The sequence below is a fragment of the Pinus tabuliformis genome, chromosome 3_1, assembly GCF_031772625.1.
Source record: "Pinus tabuliformis cultivar Carrire ecotype Pingquan chromosome 3_1, CPIR1, whole genome shotgun sequence".
In the NCBI taxonomy this organism is placed as follows: domain Eukaryota; kingdom Viridiplantae; phylum Streptophyta; class Pinopsida; order Pinales; family Pinaceae; genus Pinus; species Pinus tabuliformis.
The window spans coordinates 836,680,384-836,699,440 of record NC_142301.1 but is presented as its reverse complement, the minus strand read 5'-3'; the positions used below and the strand labels follow the sequence as shown (position 1 = coordinate 836,699,440).

Genomic DNA, 19,057 nt, shown 5'->3' with positions numbered 1-19,057 from the left:
TTAAAACTCTGACTCCGACTCCGTATTGACTCGGCCAGTTTGATTTTAATGACTCTGTCGTTGTAAAAAATACATTAAATATTTATTTTTTTATAAAAAACATAATTTTAAAGATTTTCATGTATGTTTCCAAACACAATGCTTTAGAATATAGAGAGAAGACAACATATGATCAGAGTAGGCTCATGAATATATCCATTATATCAAAATGGCACCCAGTGCAATGTCCAATACAAAGTTCATACTTAGCCACCAATGCCAGGATTCTTTTCTGTCTTAACCTAAGTACAATCCCTAGACTACAACAACAATAATACCAATTCTCTGCCCCTAATGAAGTCTCAAAACCCTTGATTTAATTCTGGTCAAGCTCCAGAACAATCGAGGTAAATATATATTTATTAGTCCATTGCCAGAACGTTTTCATTTTTAAAAACATTGTATGGCTCAATGCATTGTTTCAGTTTTCTAATTCATGCCACTAGGATACCCATACCTCGGCCTTGTAATTTTCAAAACTTTCTCACAGTGATAGATTACTTTAGGGCTATAAATATGCAATAAACAACAACCCAACCATTAATAGGTAGGAGGCAAAACAACTTTTGACAAATGTGCTTCAAGATTTTTGTCAAAAAGTCGAGCCGACCGAGTTGTTATCGAGTCAACCGAGTCAATGACTGGCTCGGTAACATCCCGGCCAGCCATTCTATTTCAGCGACCGAGCCAACTCGGCCAGGCTTTGAATCGGTCTAACTCGGCCAAGTCGGAGTCGACACGGCCGTTTTTTAAAACAATAACTTGAGACAAAGACCTCATCACCTATGTGATAAAGAAATCTGAGCTTCCTTTTCTGAGAACAATGCGAAGTATCTGTGTAATAAGGGCTGAAAAATTTATGTGCTTCAAGGTCGAGTTATCTCTAGCTATTGAGAGAGGGTCGAGACTGCCTTAAATTCTGAAAGGGCTTATATGCTAAAGAAGGGTTGAGCTCTCTGAAATTTGATTTGTTCAATCCAGAATTGCATCTCTAAAGCATAATCCTAAGTCTGTATATTAGTCCAGGCAAGATGATCTAAGCTCTTTGATGATCCAAACTTAAGACATGAATCGATTCTGAAACGAAATCCAAGCCACTATAAAATGACAGAGATAATACAAAGGGACCAAAATCCCTGTGCAAGAAAAGGGTCAAGTTTCAAGTGCAAAATTCTTGTTCAAAATATTATCACAGTGCAAGTTCTAAGCTAAAGTTTGAGCATGATCCATGTCTAGTCCAAAGTCTAAAGTAAAAGGGGTCTAAAATATGGAGTTTGATGAATACGAATACTACAAGATGACATCAATTACAAAGATAAGGTAATCCATGAAACCTCTGTAATCCAAGCCCGAATTCTCCTGTAAGAATCAAGGAAAAGAGAAGGTATGAATGATCCCTATGTTGTGGTTGCTATCCAAAGGTTGTGGTTACCTTCGTGTACTAGCCCGAGCTATGGTTACCTTTGTGCATGTATTTGAGCTACAAAAGAGTCTGAAGTCTATACTATGCAAGGAACTATAAAGAACCGAACCTAAGGGCTATGTTATGTAAGCTTCCTATGGCATCCGATCTACTACATCAACAGCATTTGAACCCTACTGTAGCATCTTTGTTATGCAAACTCTTGTGCCATCTTATTCTCTGTAGTGTGTGAGCTCCTATGGCATCTAGTTACTATGGAAACTTGCGGACCTAAGGCCATGTATCTATGGAACTGTGCAAAGGTTATGAAGCACATTCACTGAGACTATTTATCTCTATCACAAGTTCTATGGCATCACATATGCAAATTCTGTGACGAGTCAGAGCTCCCTCATCGAATGCGAAGCTCAGATCCACGTTGCCTTACCCCTCTGTGGAATCTGAATTACATGGCATACAAGGCATCCAAGTTGTGTGGAAGGAAGAGAGTCGAGTTATCTTTTTTTGTGTTTTGTTTCTATAATCTGGTATAGGTCAAACTTATGGAGGGTTGAAGTGTCGACTTGTATGAAGAAGTCAACACTGAAGTATGAGACAAGAAACCTAATGATGACATCAGGTCCAAGCTTATGTGCCATTTGTGGAACAAGGATTAAGTTAAAATCCCTGAGAAAAGAAGATCGAAGGCATATCTCTGGCATATCCAAGAAGAACAAGTATGATCTAAGAAGTTTGATTCGAATCTAAGCCCTAAATGGTATGCATATAAGTGTAAGTATAGTTAAAGCAAACCGCTCTGATTGATCTGGAAGCCGACCTGAATGATATCGTTGCAAGTCTTGGTTATGAATTGATATTCAAAGCTGTTGCAGAAGGCCTATTGCAAAGAAGTTTGTCAAAGAAGTTCGAAGGCTTGTTGCAAATTCCAAATCATGTTGAAATATTTTGCAAGACAATCACATGTACAATCTCTCCCACTTTGACTTTCTACAATGATGGGTGGCTCAGTATTTCAAAGAGACTAACAGTCTCCAAATAAAAGGAATTGACCCTGTACAAAAATTCAAGTTGTGTTGTCTATAGGAGCAAATCAAGTGCAACTCCTAGAGTAGCATTCTTTGTAGAAAATTTGACAATCTTGTGCAAATATAGAGAATTTGTGAAGCAGATATACCCCTTCTGGAAGTCAACTTTGAAGCATGTTGGAGCATCCTTGTAGGTGAGGTCCTTTGTAGCTGACTTAAGGAAGACTTGGATCAAGCCTTGTGGACATATTGAAGGAGTTCTCTTGGGAGCATTCTTGACCACTTGTTGAAAGATTTGAAATTAGATTATGAAGGCGGAGTTCGAGTTTATAATATCAAAGACCAAGTCAGAAATGACTAAGGACATTCTGATTTGAAGAACTTGCTTATCAGGACAATACCAAATTAATAAAGTTTATTGTTCTATGAAGAGGAAAATACTACTATGATAAATAAAGTGTTTCTTGAATTAAAGAGATCAAGGATGAATATTGATTAATGATGTAAAGAATCTAGGGTTTGGAATATTAAACTTCTTGGCTAGATTCTAGGGATATTTTAAACACTAGCAAGGGTTTGAGCAAGAAAGCCCTAGGCTTTGTGGACAAAACCTTAGGACTGATAGTGAGAATGATGAAGTTGGGAAAGAATGCAAGGACGAGTTAAACCCTAGATCAAGCTTAAAAGAATTATTAGAGTTTGGAGTCAAAACCCTAGCTCATCATCTTGCAACCCTAACAAGACAAAAGGGGTTGGAGATGAAAGCCTAGGGCTTATGAATTGATCGCTTTAGCTTAAAAGAAGAAGAAACCCTAGCTCCTAGAAGATTTGACATCTTGATAATGAGATTGATTTGCAAGTTAGATCCAAGAAGGCTAAAGATTATGAGGGAGCTAAAATGTTCTCAAAAGATAAGTATCTTGTATTTTCTTTTTCTTTTTTTAAATTGTTACTAATGATGTAGACTCCTTGATGAGGATGTGGACGAGGTCAACTCCTTGACGATGATGTAAATGTAATTAACTCCTTGACGATGATGTAAATGTAATTAACTCCTTGACGATGATGTAAATGTAATTAACTCCTTGACGATGATGTAAAAGTGGTTAACTCCTTCATGAGGATGTGGACGAGGTCAACTCCTTAACAATGATGTAAATGTGGTTAACTACTTGATGATGTGGACGAGGTTGATTGGATATGAGAAGTCTAAGATCAAGAGGGAGTTGACACTTTCTAAAGAGACAAGTAATTTCTTGTTTGTTGTTTCATTATGAGTCTCTTGTCTTTGTATATCTTGCTTGGTTGTATTTGTTCTTCCATGGCCTCCTAGTGAGGATCGTAGGTACATAATGAGGACTACGAAGCTATGGAAAATCGTTGGAAATGGATGGAAGAACAATGTGACAAGAAGACTCAAAGGGAGCAGAGAAGATCAGACTAATTGAAACATGTTTTGATCTATGACGAAAAGAAGCCAGTTGTGACTTTCAAGATGAAGATGATTAGATGTCTTGAAGAATGATGTTGATCCAAATCTGATGAAGATAAGCCCAGTATTTTTTTGCTATGTATTGATGATATGTTTATGACAAGAACTAAGGACTTTTGTGTCCAGCATAGGAGGAAGTTGTTCTCATAAAGGCATGAGCCTAGTGAAATCCTTGTTGTGACTTTGCATAATGGACTGTGATTCCTTGGACATCTCCATAATGAAAATTTGAAGAAGTTGCAAGACTTTGTTGCTGACTTGATGGATCTTTCTATTTGGCTGGTTGAACCACTTGATTGTTGACTCTATTTGGGTTGGTGGTATTAAAGAAAGAAAAAGAACTTCTAAGTGTTGTGTTGGTCTGAATGACACAAATGTTTCTATTGCATCTAGATGTAGTTGACTTATAAAGCAATTTGGCTTCGGAAGTTGTTTGCTAATCTATTTGATCATGTTTTGGAATCGATCATGGTATACATGTTTGTTGTTAAGTAGGATGTTGATGTTTGCTTCTGTGAGAAGCCACGGTTGAAGTTGAATGAATAGTTGGTTGTTTAGCCTATTGTTGTCTGTTAGAAGGATTGATGAGTGTTGAAATCCACCATGGCTACTTTTTTGCTATTGAGCAGGATGTTGATGTTTGCTTCTGTGAGAAGCCTTGAATGGTTGAGAACCCCTCTTGGAGAGGGAGCATTGATTGATAGCATCATGAGAATCTTCCTTAGGTTGCCGCTATGAGACCTATGGATTGGTTGAGAAGATTGTCACTCCCTTAGGTCAATTGACAGGGAGGCTAGTTAGTCTGATTGGGGAGCTTGGTTTTGAGGCTTAAAATGATCCCTTAGGTCAGGATGATTGTGAGACCAGTTTGGTCAGGGACATTGATTTTGTGATCTCTCCCTTAGGCAGTTGTTGTGAGACCTATGGATTGGTCGGGGAGATTGATCTCGAGTTCTCTCCCTTAGGTCGTGGACCATGAGACTATATAGTTGGGGATTGAGAAGGGATTCCTCCCTTATGTCATGGACCAGGAGACCTTGTTTGTGGTCGGGGAGATGTACCTTGTGCATATGATTGGTTTGGCCTCATTGATTGATCCCATTGGTCAGTTGGACACTAACCTGGATGCCATCGAGTTTTGGATTTTGGGAAGTGATGGATGATATGTATCTTTCCTTATTGAGAGACTGGTGATCTCTCCCTTAAGATATGGCTAAGAGACATATGGATTGATCGGGGAGATTGATCTTGATAGAGAGAGATTTGTACTTCTAATCTCTCCCTTAGGTGTTTACTGGGAGACCTATGGTTTGTCAGGGAGATTGTTCTTGAGAAAAAGAATGAAAAATACCTCCCTGGCTAAGAGGGAGTGCTGGAAATATTGTAGCCATGGTCAGTGTTTTCATCATGTGAGGAAATAGAAAATTTAAATTTAAATTTTGCCTCCAAAATTTCAAGTCGACCTCCTTTTTGTTCAAATTGACCGGGCCCCTTAGAGGCACTTATTCGACCCCCTTGAGAAGTCTATATAAAGGAGACTACTTCTCCTCATTTGACACATTGAACTATGTCTTGGTTATCTCTGATCCAGCAAAGTTAGATGTAGAAGGCGGGGGCCGAAAATCAGAAGGAGAAGGAGGGCTTCACACTTGATCTTGTTAATGGTTACTGGTTTGGCTATTATCTTGATGTTATTATTTCTGATGTGTTGATGAACATTGAACTCTCTCTCTCATAAGGAAAGATTTCTGATTTTTCCCCTTGTGGGTTTTGCCTTGGCCTTGGGCCTAAATTTTTGTGTCTCTTGTCTCATGGTTTATTTACTGTTCTTTCATGTTTAATAGTTGAGATTTTCTTTTGTTTAACTGCTTAATGATATTGGATATGTAATTGATGCTAATTTGCTAACTGATCATTGGAAATAGTTATCTGTTGAAGAAAATTGTTCTACCTTGTTTGCCCTAGAAATATCAACAATCCTAAGCTATCGAAAGAGCAGAAATATTTAAGGTTCCAAATCAAATGTAGTGTTACTAACCTAACTAAAAAGACACTTGTAAATGCAGAATTATCTTGTACATCTTAAAAGTTTGATGTATTAACATATATGCTGAATTTACAGTTAAATATAAATATTTTGATGAGTAATGTAGCCACTTAAATATGGAATAAGATGCACAAATAGCTTTCAGGTGGATACGTCCTTTGTCACTACAGCATTTACATATTATTTCCTGTACCAAGGGAAAATACCTTTCAAATGCAATACATGTACCACCTTCAAGGGTCAAGAAGCTTCATTATTATTTCAGCTTCCTGGACACTATATGAATGATGACATATATGACAAGCTGATGAGTCAAAAATCAGTCAGCCTTAATCACCTAATTTTTTCTCTTGAAGAAGAATAGCACTTTACATCAAGTGGTATCGACCATGTGTGTTTTTTTCTGCATGGGAGGTTTGCCCCTTGTTAAACCAGTGTTGCATGGGAGCTCCCCACCCCTTCCCTTTCTGAATGTGAGGGCATTCCTAAAGCACTCTCAATCAGGGTCAATTTTGGGGAATGAGATCCCAGACTATGCAGACATGCTCCCAAGCACTCTTGACCAGGGGTGTGCACCAAAGAGCACCACCCATACAAAAGAAACACACCAAATTTTTTCTTTCCTTTTAATTTTTTGTTGGAACACATGGGAAGGCCCTGACACGGCCCCCGCCTTACAGAAGATAGTTTGAAGCTTATTAAAACCCTAATCACTCCTCCCTTCTCATTACATTTATCATTGATAAATTTCACGCATCAGCAATTAGACTTTTAAGAATTGCTGGTAGCAAAAGAAAATAACAGTCGATAAGAGAATTGTTTCTCTTTTTTCATTTCTTATCAGAAAATTGTTTCTACTTCCTAATATCTAGTTTATATAACTTTGAAACTGCTAGATTGTTGATGTTATCTAGTTCAACTTCAGTTCTATTCTACTTAAGCTCTTTAATTTTTAACTTTTTAACTTCCAGTAGTTCATCATGAGACTTAGACTAAATAGTTGATGGTCTTATGTGTGTTGCATGTGATAAATGCTCCCAAAACAATTGGCTCCTGGGGTTTTTTCGGAAAATGGTGCTCCAACTTTTGCTACACTCTCGCCACATTGGGTTAAACACTATCCCCTCACTCGAGGTATCGAGGAGGATAGATGAATCACAATTCTCGATAGAGTTTTCAATAGGATGATTGAATGCTAACATTTCTTCTACTATCTATAGATGTGAAGTCTTGCAGAATGTAAAGATATCAGTACATGATATAAAACAGTATTCATTATAATTTAAGTAACATTTTAGACTGACAAAACAATAGAGTTTTCTGCAAAGTTAAGGGGCAATGCGAAATTTGAATCACAAATCCTCCAAATTGACAATAATTCATGTGGGCACATGCACTGTCACAAGTCAAAAAAAAAGATTCCTCTCATTCTTCATATGGCCTTCCCTCATCTAACTCCTTATCTACCTAACACAAAAAGATATTTGATGTTTCTGTATTAGAATTTTACGAAGTTGAGGATCATTTAAAATAAAATTAGAAAATTAAGTGCACCATATATATGTAATAGTAATAATCTAATTTTAAGGTCATGGCCAAGCCAAACACCAAATTGGTGTATAAGACCCCCTTGTTTGTGGGACAATGGACCCCCCCTCTGCACATTGATTTAACAAGGATAAAGTATCCTATTTATGTCCACATAAACCAATTTGGCTTGTCAAAAATTTGTTAAGGCCCTTTGATGATGAAGGGAAACCAATACATTCGTGTGTGTGCATGCATTTTAACAATAGACATGAAATTTTAGCATTCAAAACATTTGAAAAGGCTTAAACAAGGGTGGGTGAGAAGTTTCTTACAACCTTACGTTAATATCAAGAACATTACCAAAGGTTTCGTTCTTTTCCATTTTCTTGAGCATGGAGATTATCCAGTGTTCCATAGAGATGCATCCCCCAAAGTGGGGGGCGCGCTCCCCACGTATCCCATGCTCTTGGGACAAGGGTACACCTAGGAAAATGTTTCCCCACGTCCCCCTTCTGCAGAAACTCGAGGAAACATGGGGGGAAATGTTTCCCCAACATGGGGAATTTGTTTCCCAAAATAGGTGCTTGTGGGTGACACCACTCAAAAATGTCGGCTTTTGAGCATCCTTCCTCTAAAGGGGGACATTTGTGTATCCCTCACCCCCCCCCCCACCACGCCCAACTTTGCCTAAAAACAATAATTTGTGAGTAGGTAAGCCTAATATTCAACCCTAGCACCTTGCTAACGTTATCTAATTAATGGTAATGTTAAATTCTTAAAGTAAAATGATATCCTTTATCTTTCATGTCCATCCCTTAACTTAAATTTTTAACATTGTCATTAATTATTTCAGGATGTTTAAGAGTGGTTCCAACCTCAGCATTTCATAGGGAGAAAGTAGAATTTAAATCCCATTCAAAATCCAACATACTTAATAGTTTTCAAGATTTTAGGGTCGGAGGGATTAAAACGTTTCCCTTAGATTCTATCACGTATGAGGGTATGGAACTAGCATTTGATCAAGAGCATCAAGCCCTCTATGTACCATGACGTTGTTGGCATTGATTATTGAACTCCTATGCCATGACCCTAGTAAAAATGTAACCATCACTCAAACAAAATCTCGATTTGACATGTTAAGTTTTCTATTTTATTTTAATGCTTAGAGGATGATATTAATGATGAGGATCCCAATATAGGCAATGATTTTGATGATATGTAAGCATTTGTTGTAACGTGAATTTTTTTTACTATAGAGGCAATCTAGAGACTCTTTGTTGATCTATTTTTGGTTCAAAGATGGATTGCACTTGGTGTAATTTTGGTTATATGCACCCTCACTTGCTATATATATGAGAAAGTTTGCATATCTGTGTATAATAGTTTGGATTCATATGGATGCACAACAATATTTATGTATTTTTTCAAAACTTGAATATTTATGTACTTTTGGGTCGATCGATCTTTTCATTCGATTTTTTTCTAGTTCCCAATTTTGGTGTTGAACAATTCAATTCCTATAACATTGGTTCATTGTGCACTGTTCATTTTCAATTTTAACTTTTGAGTATCTTGACTTCAAATACTAATGACCTCAAACTAAGTCTTTACCTCGTCACTTTTTACTATTTTGAGCTCGAGTAAATTCAACTTACCATTCTACTCTTCAAACTTTAGTATCTACTATTTTGCTTAGTATTGATCAAATTCTAATATAATGAATGATGAATTTAAATTAATGTAGATTCTAGAATGATGAATGATGAATTTAAATCAACATAGAATCTAGAATGATGAATGATGAATTTAAATCAACATAGAATCTAGAATGATGAATGATGAATTTAAATCAATAAAGTCAGTGTTGCGAAAATTGTGATAATATCGCAAAATCGCAATTTGAGTTTGGCAATATTATAGCCCGATTTTCACGTTAATTTTTTCGCAAAAAATCGCGATAACTTGAAATAATCGCGATTTTTTGCGAAAAAATCTTTAAAAAAAATTATTTTATTTTTTATTTTATTTTTTTTCCGATTTTTTTATGAGGAGGAGGAGGTGACACAACCTACCCAGGCTACCCCTGTCACCTGTAGAGGATGTGGTCTACCTCCTGTAGCTCCTAGTTCTTCAGCGTTTAGAGCACAGCAAAGTCCACTACCAACTCCACCGGCATCTACATCTAGAGGGAAAGCTATTGCATTTTCTCGCAAGAGGGGCAGAGGAAATCAGTGGTATTAGTTATTTGGTCCATTTCATTGTATATGACATTATGACTCATGATATGAGATACATTATTATATTTTTTATTGATATTTTGAGGTTGAGTTAGGACTCAAGAGTCGGGACTGACTATTCAAGACATGATTCATTGTTATGTGTGATGTAGCATTAGAAATGATATTACACATCTTATATATTAGTTCTTTTATCATATTTATGTGTCAATGTATTTATTTTATGTTGTAGATGCTTTAGATATTAAAAAAAAATTGAAAAAATATGAATATTTTTGTATTTTACAATTTTTTCCCGATTTTTATGATTTTTTCTGATTTTTTCCTTCGCCAATATTATCCCAATAACGATTACTGCAACATTGCAATATACACAATATCTACAATTTTGCTATTCATATTTCATTGAATCATTTATGAAGTATGAATCAATAGATTTCATCATTGAATTTGAATTTGAATCATGTTTATAATGTATATACACACACACACACACCCAACGTCTCCCCTGCCCCCCTATGCATCTCCCCATTCTTGCACCCCCCCGTCTCAAAAACTAGGTGGAAGATTAGGATTATGTTCTCCTAGAAGGAAACCCTTCTGGCCTATTACCCACCAAAGGTATACAACTCTTAGGAGAATTTTTCACCCCATTGGTCAACTAGCAAACCAATAGCCACATGATGATCCACAAATAGCTTTACTTCAAAGCTCACCAACTATGCTTTGATTAGAGCTCTCTTCAATCTAACATACTTCTTGAAGGAAGGTGGGTATCTATTGGAAAGTATGCTAACCATCTTTGCGATCATGTGCTTCCATTTAATGTTTGGTGCATACTAATATGGATCACAAGCCAAACTAGACAATTGACTGCTCTTGATTGTACACTTGTTCCCATGCTTCACCTAGGAGATTACCCTTGGTCCAAAGTCCAACATGACATCCCCTGAGGAATTTTTCTTCCACTATTAGGAGAGGCGGTAATAGTAGACATTGATTGATGTAGTGTGCCCAAGGTAATCCATACTTGCCACTTTCCACTTCTCCCTTATATCCACTCCCATTTTTTGGGTTGATTGTCGTTGGTCATTAGCATTGGAACCATATATCCTCATCTGAGTCTGACCCTACAAAATTGCTTAAAGATGTTGATGCAGCTGAAAGAAAGATAAAATCTTGTGAAGCCACAAATACAAGAAAACGGAAAACACAAAAGATGGTTGGGACATATATAAGCGTGTGAAAAAAAACCTAGCATGAGCTTTACCTCCCTCATTAACCTCACCCAGTTCCTAAGCATTTCATGCTCTAACTAAACAAAGGAACTTATGAATGTTCCAACCCCGATGAGCGATAAACAACTACATACTTAAGGGGTATTGGAAAAGCATAAAGCATGTTGGGTCACCTAATCTATGCAAGAAAGAAAGACAAATCATTAAAGTAAAAGGCACAGAAGAAGGGTGGAAAAAGCAGGCCAAGGAGAGGGGTAACTCATGCATCCACTATTGCTCCCTCTTCTCAGCATCATACTCAAAGATGTTGGACTTCCCTAAGGTGGTACCATGGCTATGGCCATCTTCCTTGAAGTCTCTCCCATTCCATAACCACAGTTATCACATGCATCTATGGATTGGTGGGCCTACCTGTGCAATGCCCTTCCCCTTAAGGGCTAGAAGCACCTAATAGCACTAATTGCATAATCAAGCCAACACAAGTGAGGTAACTTAATTACAAATTATGAGCTAGAAAGCTTCAAAGGATCAGGCAAATATTAAAATGGCAATATCCATTGTTGGGACACTGCTCATTATCATATGAGTGCACGGCCAAATATGATTATGAAACTTCACCTAAAGATAGGCAAGCCTTAATTCCATTGGGGGCATGGATCCATAATAACAATTAAACCCTATGTTAAATGTGAAAGCAACTACTTCGCACAGACGTCATACCTGTCCATCTTCCATAGCAATGTTAAAGCATAACAGTACATATATATCCCTCAAAAGTCCTTGAGGAAAAAGCAGCTTCTATTTCAACAGTCCCATTCAAGAATCCTAATTATATTCTGTTGATAGCATATTCCTCATTTTTTACATGGAGAAAACAAACAAACAAACAAACAAGAAACTGGCATCACTGCAAAACTAAATTACTGTTTAACGCCACATTATTGTTCAGTTTCTTCAAGAACTTGGCTCAAAATTTTATATCTGATGTGTATGTTCTTATGAATGGATGCAAGGTGAACATACAGAATGCCCAATCAAAGGAACTTTTTGTTTCAAAATGAATTTTCTCACTTGATATGCTAGAATTGTTTGTTTCATTTGCCTCTGTTTCACCATCTATGCATGCTGAATAGTTGCCTCTACATCCCTTCATTCTTTCTCCTTGTCCATGGAATGTCCATGCAGTTACAGTTTCTAATCTACATGCACTATTATCTAACATGAGCAGGAAAATTTCGAGAAGTAAAACACTACAAAAGAGGACAAATAAAATCACCATTGCATTAAAACAACTCATTCCACTTGCCACAAAATTTTCCACAGACAACAACTCTTAAAATAATATAAGGAGAAGATGGTTATCGCAAATTAGAAATAAATTAAAAGACCTCTCAATAAACGAGAAACAGGTCAGCCCAAAAAGAGGAAAAAAATAGAATATACACTTGGAAGTAAAGAGAAGACAATGTTGTAGAATAGAACTATATTAAAGGACTTCTCGTAAAAAACAAGGGAACAAAGAGAAAGAAATCACCCCAGAATATAGGAAATGCAATAATGGATATACCTGCACAAGGAAAAGTAGTATCTCATAAAGTATGTTCAATAACCAGATCTCAAATTCATTAACTGCCCGCGGAGTTCCATTTTCTAGTTTGTCATGGCACTTTAAAGCTCCCTTTGCCAAAGCAAGAAACTGATCTCCATTATTAAAATTGGTAGACTGAGAAGATGATTCTTCCGCAACTCCAGACTGATCTTCACTCAGCATAGGTTCCAATAAATGAGCATGAATACCAAGATTTAAAATCAAATCAAAAGCCCGGGTTCTAGCTGTCAATTGAGGAGAACTCAGCATACCCTGAAAATTATTTTCAAATTCACAGATGTAGTCATTGGTAAAGTATTTCAACTTCAAATTTTCCAACAATAATATATATTCAAAATATGTAACGTGTAAATGCAACACAAACAATGCTCGGGCCTCTTCTGTAAGCATACACGTCAATATAGAGTCTAGACACATGCTTCATATATTACCCTTCAATTTAAATCCAAACTATGGAAGGAGTATTTGAAAAAGTGTATCAGATGACAGCTTATACAAAAGAATATATCCAACTTTTCCTTCGCACATATTTTCAGAATGCCAACAAGCATTGTCCGTAACTATTGATCAAAGAACATTTTCTTAGAGGTAAAACTAAATAAAACACGAAGCTCCAAGAATAACCGGCATTCTCGTGAAGGTTGTAAGCTTACATAAAACAGAGATTTAGATTTGGACACTTTTAGATTATGCAATGACCTAAGGAAGCTTTACACTAGAACAACCAGATTTTAAAAAGTCATGAAGATGCATTTATGGCGAAGCATCATTGTGAACACGATATTAAATGATAGTAATGACAACCGAAGGGTACCTACTACCAAGTTCCAACAGGGTAGACTATCAGACACAGACCAGCTCTCCATGTCTATCAGAGATACACCAGTTCTCTATGTCTTTACCACAAAGTTCCAAGGCATCTGAAAAACCCATTGAGTGTATGCAGTCATGGTCCTAATATTTGGACCAGTCTGAAAATGGAAGCCAAAAACCAATGTGGCACTAATCGTTATCGGGATTAATTTAGCATGGGGAAAAAATCAGAAAAAATCGTAATAATCGGGAAAAAATCGGTAATAATCGGAAAAAAAAAATCGTTTGGTACAAAAATATTCATTTTTTTTCAATCTTTTTAATATCTAAACCATCTACAACATAAAATAAATACATTAACGCATAAATATGATAAAAGAACTAATATATAACATGTTTAATATCATTTCTAGTGCTAAAATCACACATAAGAGTGAATCATGTCCTGAACAGTGAACAGTAAGTCCTGACTCCTGAGTCCCAACTCAACCTCAAAATATCAACAAAAAATATAATAATGTATCTCATATAATGAGTCATAATGTCATATACAATGAAATGAACCAAATCACTAAAGTCTAATACCACTGATTTCCTTTGCCCCTCTAGATGTAGATGTCGGTGGAGTTGGCAGTAGACTCTGCTGCGCTCTAGAAGCTGAAGAACTAGGAGCTACAGGAGGTAGACCACGTCCTCTACTTGTGACAGGGGTAGCTTGGGTCACCTCCTCCTCCTCATAAAAAATAAAAATAAAAAATATTTATTTTTTTCCACGATTTTTTCCCAAAAAATCACGATTTATACAAAATAAATAAAAAAATAAAAATAAAAAAAAAAACAGCTAAAAAAAATTCCGATTAAATCGCCCAATTTTATCATTTTTTTTTGAAAAATCGTGATTAAACGATTTAATTGCGATTTTTTCCCGATTAGTGCAACACTACCAAAAACCAAAGGAGAGTAGCATGAAAAGGAAAGAATACCACATGCCATGGGAAAAATTGAATTAACAAGGCATGAAATGACTTTAAGTTTGAATCCTATTTAACACAGTTTCTCCAAACACAACTTTATAAATAGGCTAAGGGTAGATAGAAAACCTCGTGGATTCAGCAAAAGCTAATGACTTGAGCCAAACTTGGCAGGCATCACATGCTTGAAAAATAATGTGGTAATGTGATAAGTTTGAATTGTGATGCCTTGGATAAAAAAGCAAGTACAATGAAAAAGAAGAGAGAATGAAAAGATTTCAAAAGAAATCTACCAGAAAGAGAAAAAATTGTCTGGCATATGGAAGTGGAACTGAGTTAGGACTGGAAAAAGGCAAGGGGCTCTTAGTAGTATCAATAACAATGCCATAGTGAGGCTCCTCTACATTATCTATTTTATTGTTTATATAAATCCAAATTAGGCTAGAGAGATGCTAGGATATCAATAAAAGATTATTAATACCATGTGGCGAGGAGTTGGACATGGAGGGAACTGACAAAAATGCCTGTGTGCAGAATGTGGATAGACAGAGTGGGTGGGAGAGCTCCACAAAGGTTGTGAGAGAGGTATTTATATATCAAGGCAAGGCAGGGATCCGATTAACATTTTAAGGAGTTAAATGGAAAATGCTAGTTGAGCACTACCTATGGCAGCTCCAGCTGTGGAAAAAGGTATGAAGAGCAAGAATGCATGAAAAAATGGTATGAACTTTTGCAGCAGAGTAAGGATAAACACTGCTCAGGAGTGGGAAAAGGAACTGGCAGAAAAAAGAAAGGGCATACAGTTAGCTCCATACTACAGGACACAATACCAGCAAGTATATTTTGCCATAGGCGGGCATAGTTAGCAGGTTCTGCTTCTAATGAACCAAGGACCAGATGGGAGAACCAGCAAAGTACACATGCAGAATGCAGGTCATTCATATACAGTGACCCTCTAACTATGGAGGTTGATAAAGCATTTTGTATGAAAAGGGTTAATACATGCAGGACCATGGACCTCTTGTCAAATCAGATATGGCGACTTCATGAAGCTCACAAATAGCCTGATACACCCCATATAAAAACCTCTTGTTCAGACGAGAATATGCAAGTGAGTTATGTGTCTTGATTTAATTTGGATGAGGTGGAAACTTACCAGGGTAGTTGGAAAAGTTAAAGCCTAAAGGTTATTGCGTATATGTTTCTTCATTTTATATGACAGAATATGAAAGACAGGTATTGAAAGTTGAAACATTTATGTTTTGTAGGAGAGAGCAACTGGAAAGTGATCTGTTAGTATTCAGGTGCAAAGAGAGAAACCTGGTAGATTTAGAATAAAATTCAGCAATTTTTACTACTGGAAAACATAAAAACTGTAAAACCATTCCTAAAGTTTACATTTAATAATCAGACAATACTTGGTGTTGAATATTCAGAAACCAATCATTTTTGCAATCCCTGATATAAGGCTACTAAAATATTGAATATTTTAATTTTCCTTCGATAATTTAATTAAAGTACAGAAAAGAAAAAAATAAATAAATAAATAAACTTTATTCAAAAAATGCATCATCACAAAACCATACAATCATTGAATACTCAATATTCTTTAGAGGCAAACTATAACATTTAGGCCTAACTTTCACCACACAAATAGAACCATACCTCTAGCATAGAAAGGGCAAGTGGGGCAGCAGTCTGAGAGTCTGCCATGTACCTACAATGAATTTCAATGTTAGTGGCACATAAACATTTGAATGGACAGCTAAACCAAATTTAAACTAGGTTGAGAAAACAGGCACAATTTGGTTTGTTTCAAGATATTAGTCAGAAAAATACTACTCATCGCAATACTTACTACCTGAAATAACAATATGGCTGTATCAAATTATACAGCTACTAATTTCATGGAAAAATTTAAGAAAAAACACGTGTGCCTCATCCTCCACAGACCACCAAAATGCACAACTATTGGAAAACCTTAACTACCCTGGTCAAATCCTCAATTTTGACCAAGAGAAAATCAATCTCTTTAAATCTCTAAATCAAAGGTTAAAGCATGGATTATTCACTCAAACTCAGAGCATCATGCTGAAATTTACAAAAATCTTCAAAACTGATCACCATTCAAAGATTGCCCAAGATACAGTTTTCACTAATGCTGGAAAGGACAAACAATAAGTTGGAAAAGGAATTGCTAGTAAGTTAGTGTGTAAAATACCAGGCTTTGCCCCAGAGAATAAGATGGTCAGAACTCAGAGAAAGAAAAAACTCAAAACATTTGTTCAAGAAAACAAGAGAAAAGATGAAAAATCAGGACTTGCAACAACCAGAACAATGACACGGCATTATGACATATCCGTTCTTTGAATCTAATAACATTTATGAATTGCAATAGAGATCTGGTAAGTTTATCAATCAAGAAGGCTGTTTGCTTCTTATAGCTTCAATCAAAAGCAAGGAAACTGACTTTGGAAGGTGCAGCAACAATTAGGCATCAAATTTTCACGTCCTACTAATATGCCTACATCAGAACCATGTAAATTTTCTCAATTTGGTATCTGAACAGAAACACCTCATCAAAAACAGATAACAAGATTGAAGCAAAAAAATTTGAACAGCAACCAACGAATCTCAAGAGGAAGGAATTAATGACCTGTAAGATACAAGGAAAGGTAAGGGTCCACACCAATCAGAATATCTTCATGATAAAGAAATCAATCTCTGTTGGTCTTTGTTTATTTCTCACTATTTGATGATGTGTGAATTTTTTGGATCAAAACCCAATAAAAAAGGTATGTTCTAAAATAAATATGATATGATTGATGGCAGAATGATCTGCACATATTGCCAAAAATCTATTGAAGGAGGGGGTATTAACAGGTTCAAGCAACAATTGGTTTGTGACTCAAGCAGTTGTAATGTTTGGGAATCGAGACTCAACCAACTGAGTTTGATCGTGATGAGAAGTTTCAAGTGATAATGTTGATCACTAATATCATATATGTAGACTTGTAGTAGGCCAGTGGCCCCATAGCTTGTAGGCTTTGTTTTTGGACTCTATAGGCCATTTAGAGCCTCATTGATTATATATTTTGTTGCTAATATGTATTGCACTTGGTGCCATTTTGATATATTCACCTTTACATGGTATATATATGAGAAAACTTTGCATATTTTGTGTCTATTGGTTTGGAATCATGGTTTTAAATCTTAAAAATAGTTTTTTTCATTAAAAATTAATTATTTCATGTGTTTTTTTAAAACCGGTTCATTGAGATCTAACCAGTCCCGGTTTGACCAGTTCCGGTTTGAAACCCGGTTTATTAGGTGGACTGGTCCGGTCATCGATTATGGTTTTTAAAACTATGGGTCAAAGATGCCAAGTGCAGCTGAAATATCCAAGCAATAAAGATGAGAGACCATCTAGGAGAGGTGCACTCTAGAAAAATATGCCATGTAATTACCTGAACCATCCAACAAATTCATAAAATATTCTCCATGTGAAGTGCACCTTCAGAGAATGTGCCAAGGTGGTTAGAACTCATCAATAAAATACTCTTCCATTTGCCATGTCATAAAGGTGTGCAAACAACCCAAGAGAGTGTGCCTTAGAGAAGTGCGCCAACCTCTCTAAGAAAACAATAAAATATTACATACCTTGAGAATTGTACCCAAGAAGAGGGGCACAACACTAGAAAGCTCCACATAGCCACTCCAATTGAAAAGGGAATATATATAAAATAGGGTCTCCAAGCTATTAACCTTTATTTGAAAAAACTAGATTAATTTAACCATTAAATAGTTAAATCAACCTCAACATTTGTGCACAAGAGTTAATGCTTAAATATAACCATAGTCCTACCAATCAGTCACCAACAAATTAAATCACGATGAACATGTGTGCCAATGAGGGGTACACTTCAAAAAAGTGTTGTACCATGTAAATAAAAAAATGTTATCATATCAAAATCACCATCTAGCCTTAGGAAAAGATTAGATCTCCATCAAATCATAATGTAATACCTGACCCTCTAACTCAAATTTAGGAAATAACGTATCAATGAGGGTACTAAGTTACTAACATCATGAAACACATTCCTGCCTAGGAGACTTCTAGCAAATATAACATTATAAAGTTATATCACCTAAGAAAATCCCACAAAGGCAACATAAATTATCCCAACATAGCAAAATCATAAGCGAGGTGCATAAGAAAAAGGCAACCCCATCCAACCATCAAATGTGTCCCCCATCACATGTCCAACATACAAGAACCATGTAGAACACCCCTCCTAGTGACACCAAATAATACCACATCATCATACAAAAGTGATGTGTTCAACAATCATAAAACACATATCTCCTAACCGTCATCATCCAACCCCTTCAGGAGCTAGAACCATCATCCACATCCAAGATAAGCACATATACCAAACCACCATGATGAGATATTATGTTCCACATCCATCAAAAGTGCAACCAAGGTGTGATCAACAAGGCAAGCACATGTGAAAAGACCACCAAGCAGCAAGCGCAATCACCATCCAAGAAGTGCAACTCCCCCAGCCAAAGATCTCTCTATCAAATGATATAATGCTATGAAAAAAAACAGGCTCCATGAGGATGTATC

General features: G+C 36.3%; 1 protein-coding gene across 4 annotated transcripts in view; it reads right to left on the bottom strand.

The window, feature by feature from the left end:
- LOC149190093 (uncharacterized) overlaps positions 1 to 19,057 on the bottom strand; it is a 230,443-nt gene that overhangs the window by 94,118 nt on the left and 117,268 nt on the right. For 3 of the 4 annotated variants that reach the window (XM_089412035.1, XM_089412030.1, XM_089412031.1), the window contains exons 8-9: positions 16,090 to 16,141; positions 12,599 to 12,892 (exon numbers count right to left, since the gene is read on the bottom strand). In XM_089412035.1, coding sequence (XP_089268161.1) covers positions 12,599 to 12,892; positions 16,090 to 16,141 — 346 coding nt within the window. The remainder of the gene's footprint in view (positions 1 to 12,598; positions 12,893 to 16,089; positions 16,142 to 19,057) is intronic. The other variant, XM_089412032.1, reaches the window with a different exon arrangement.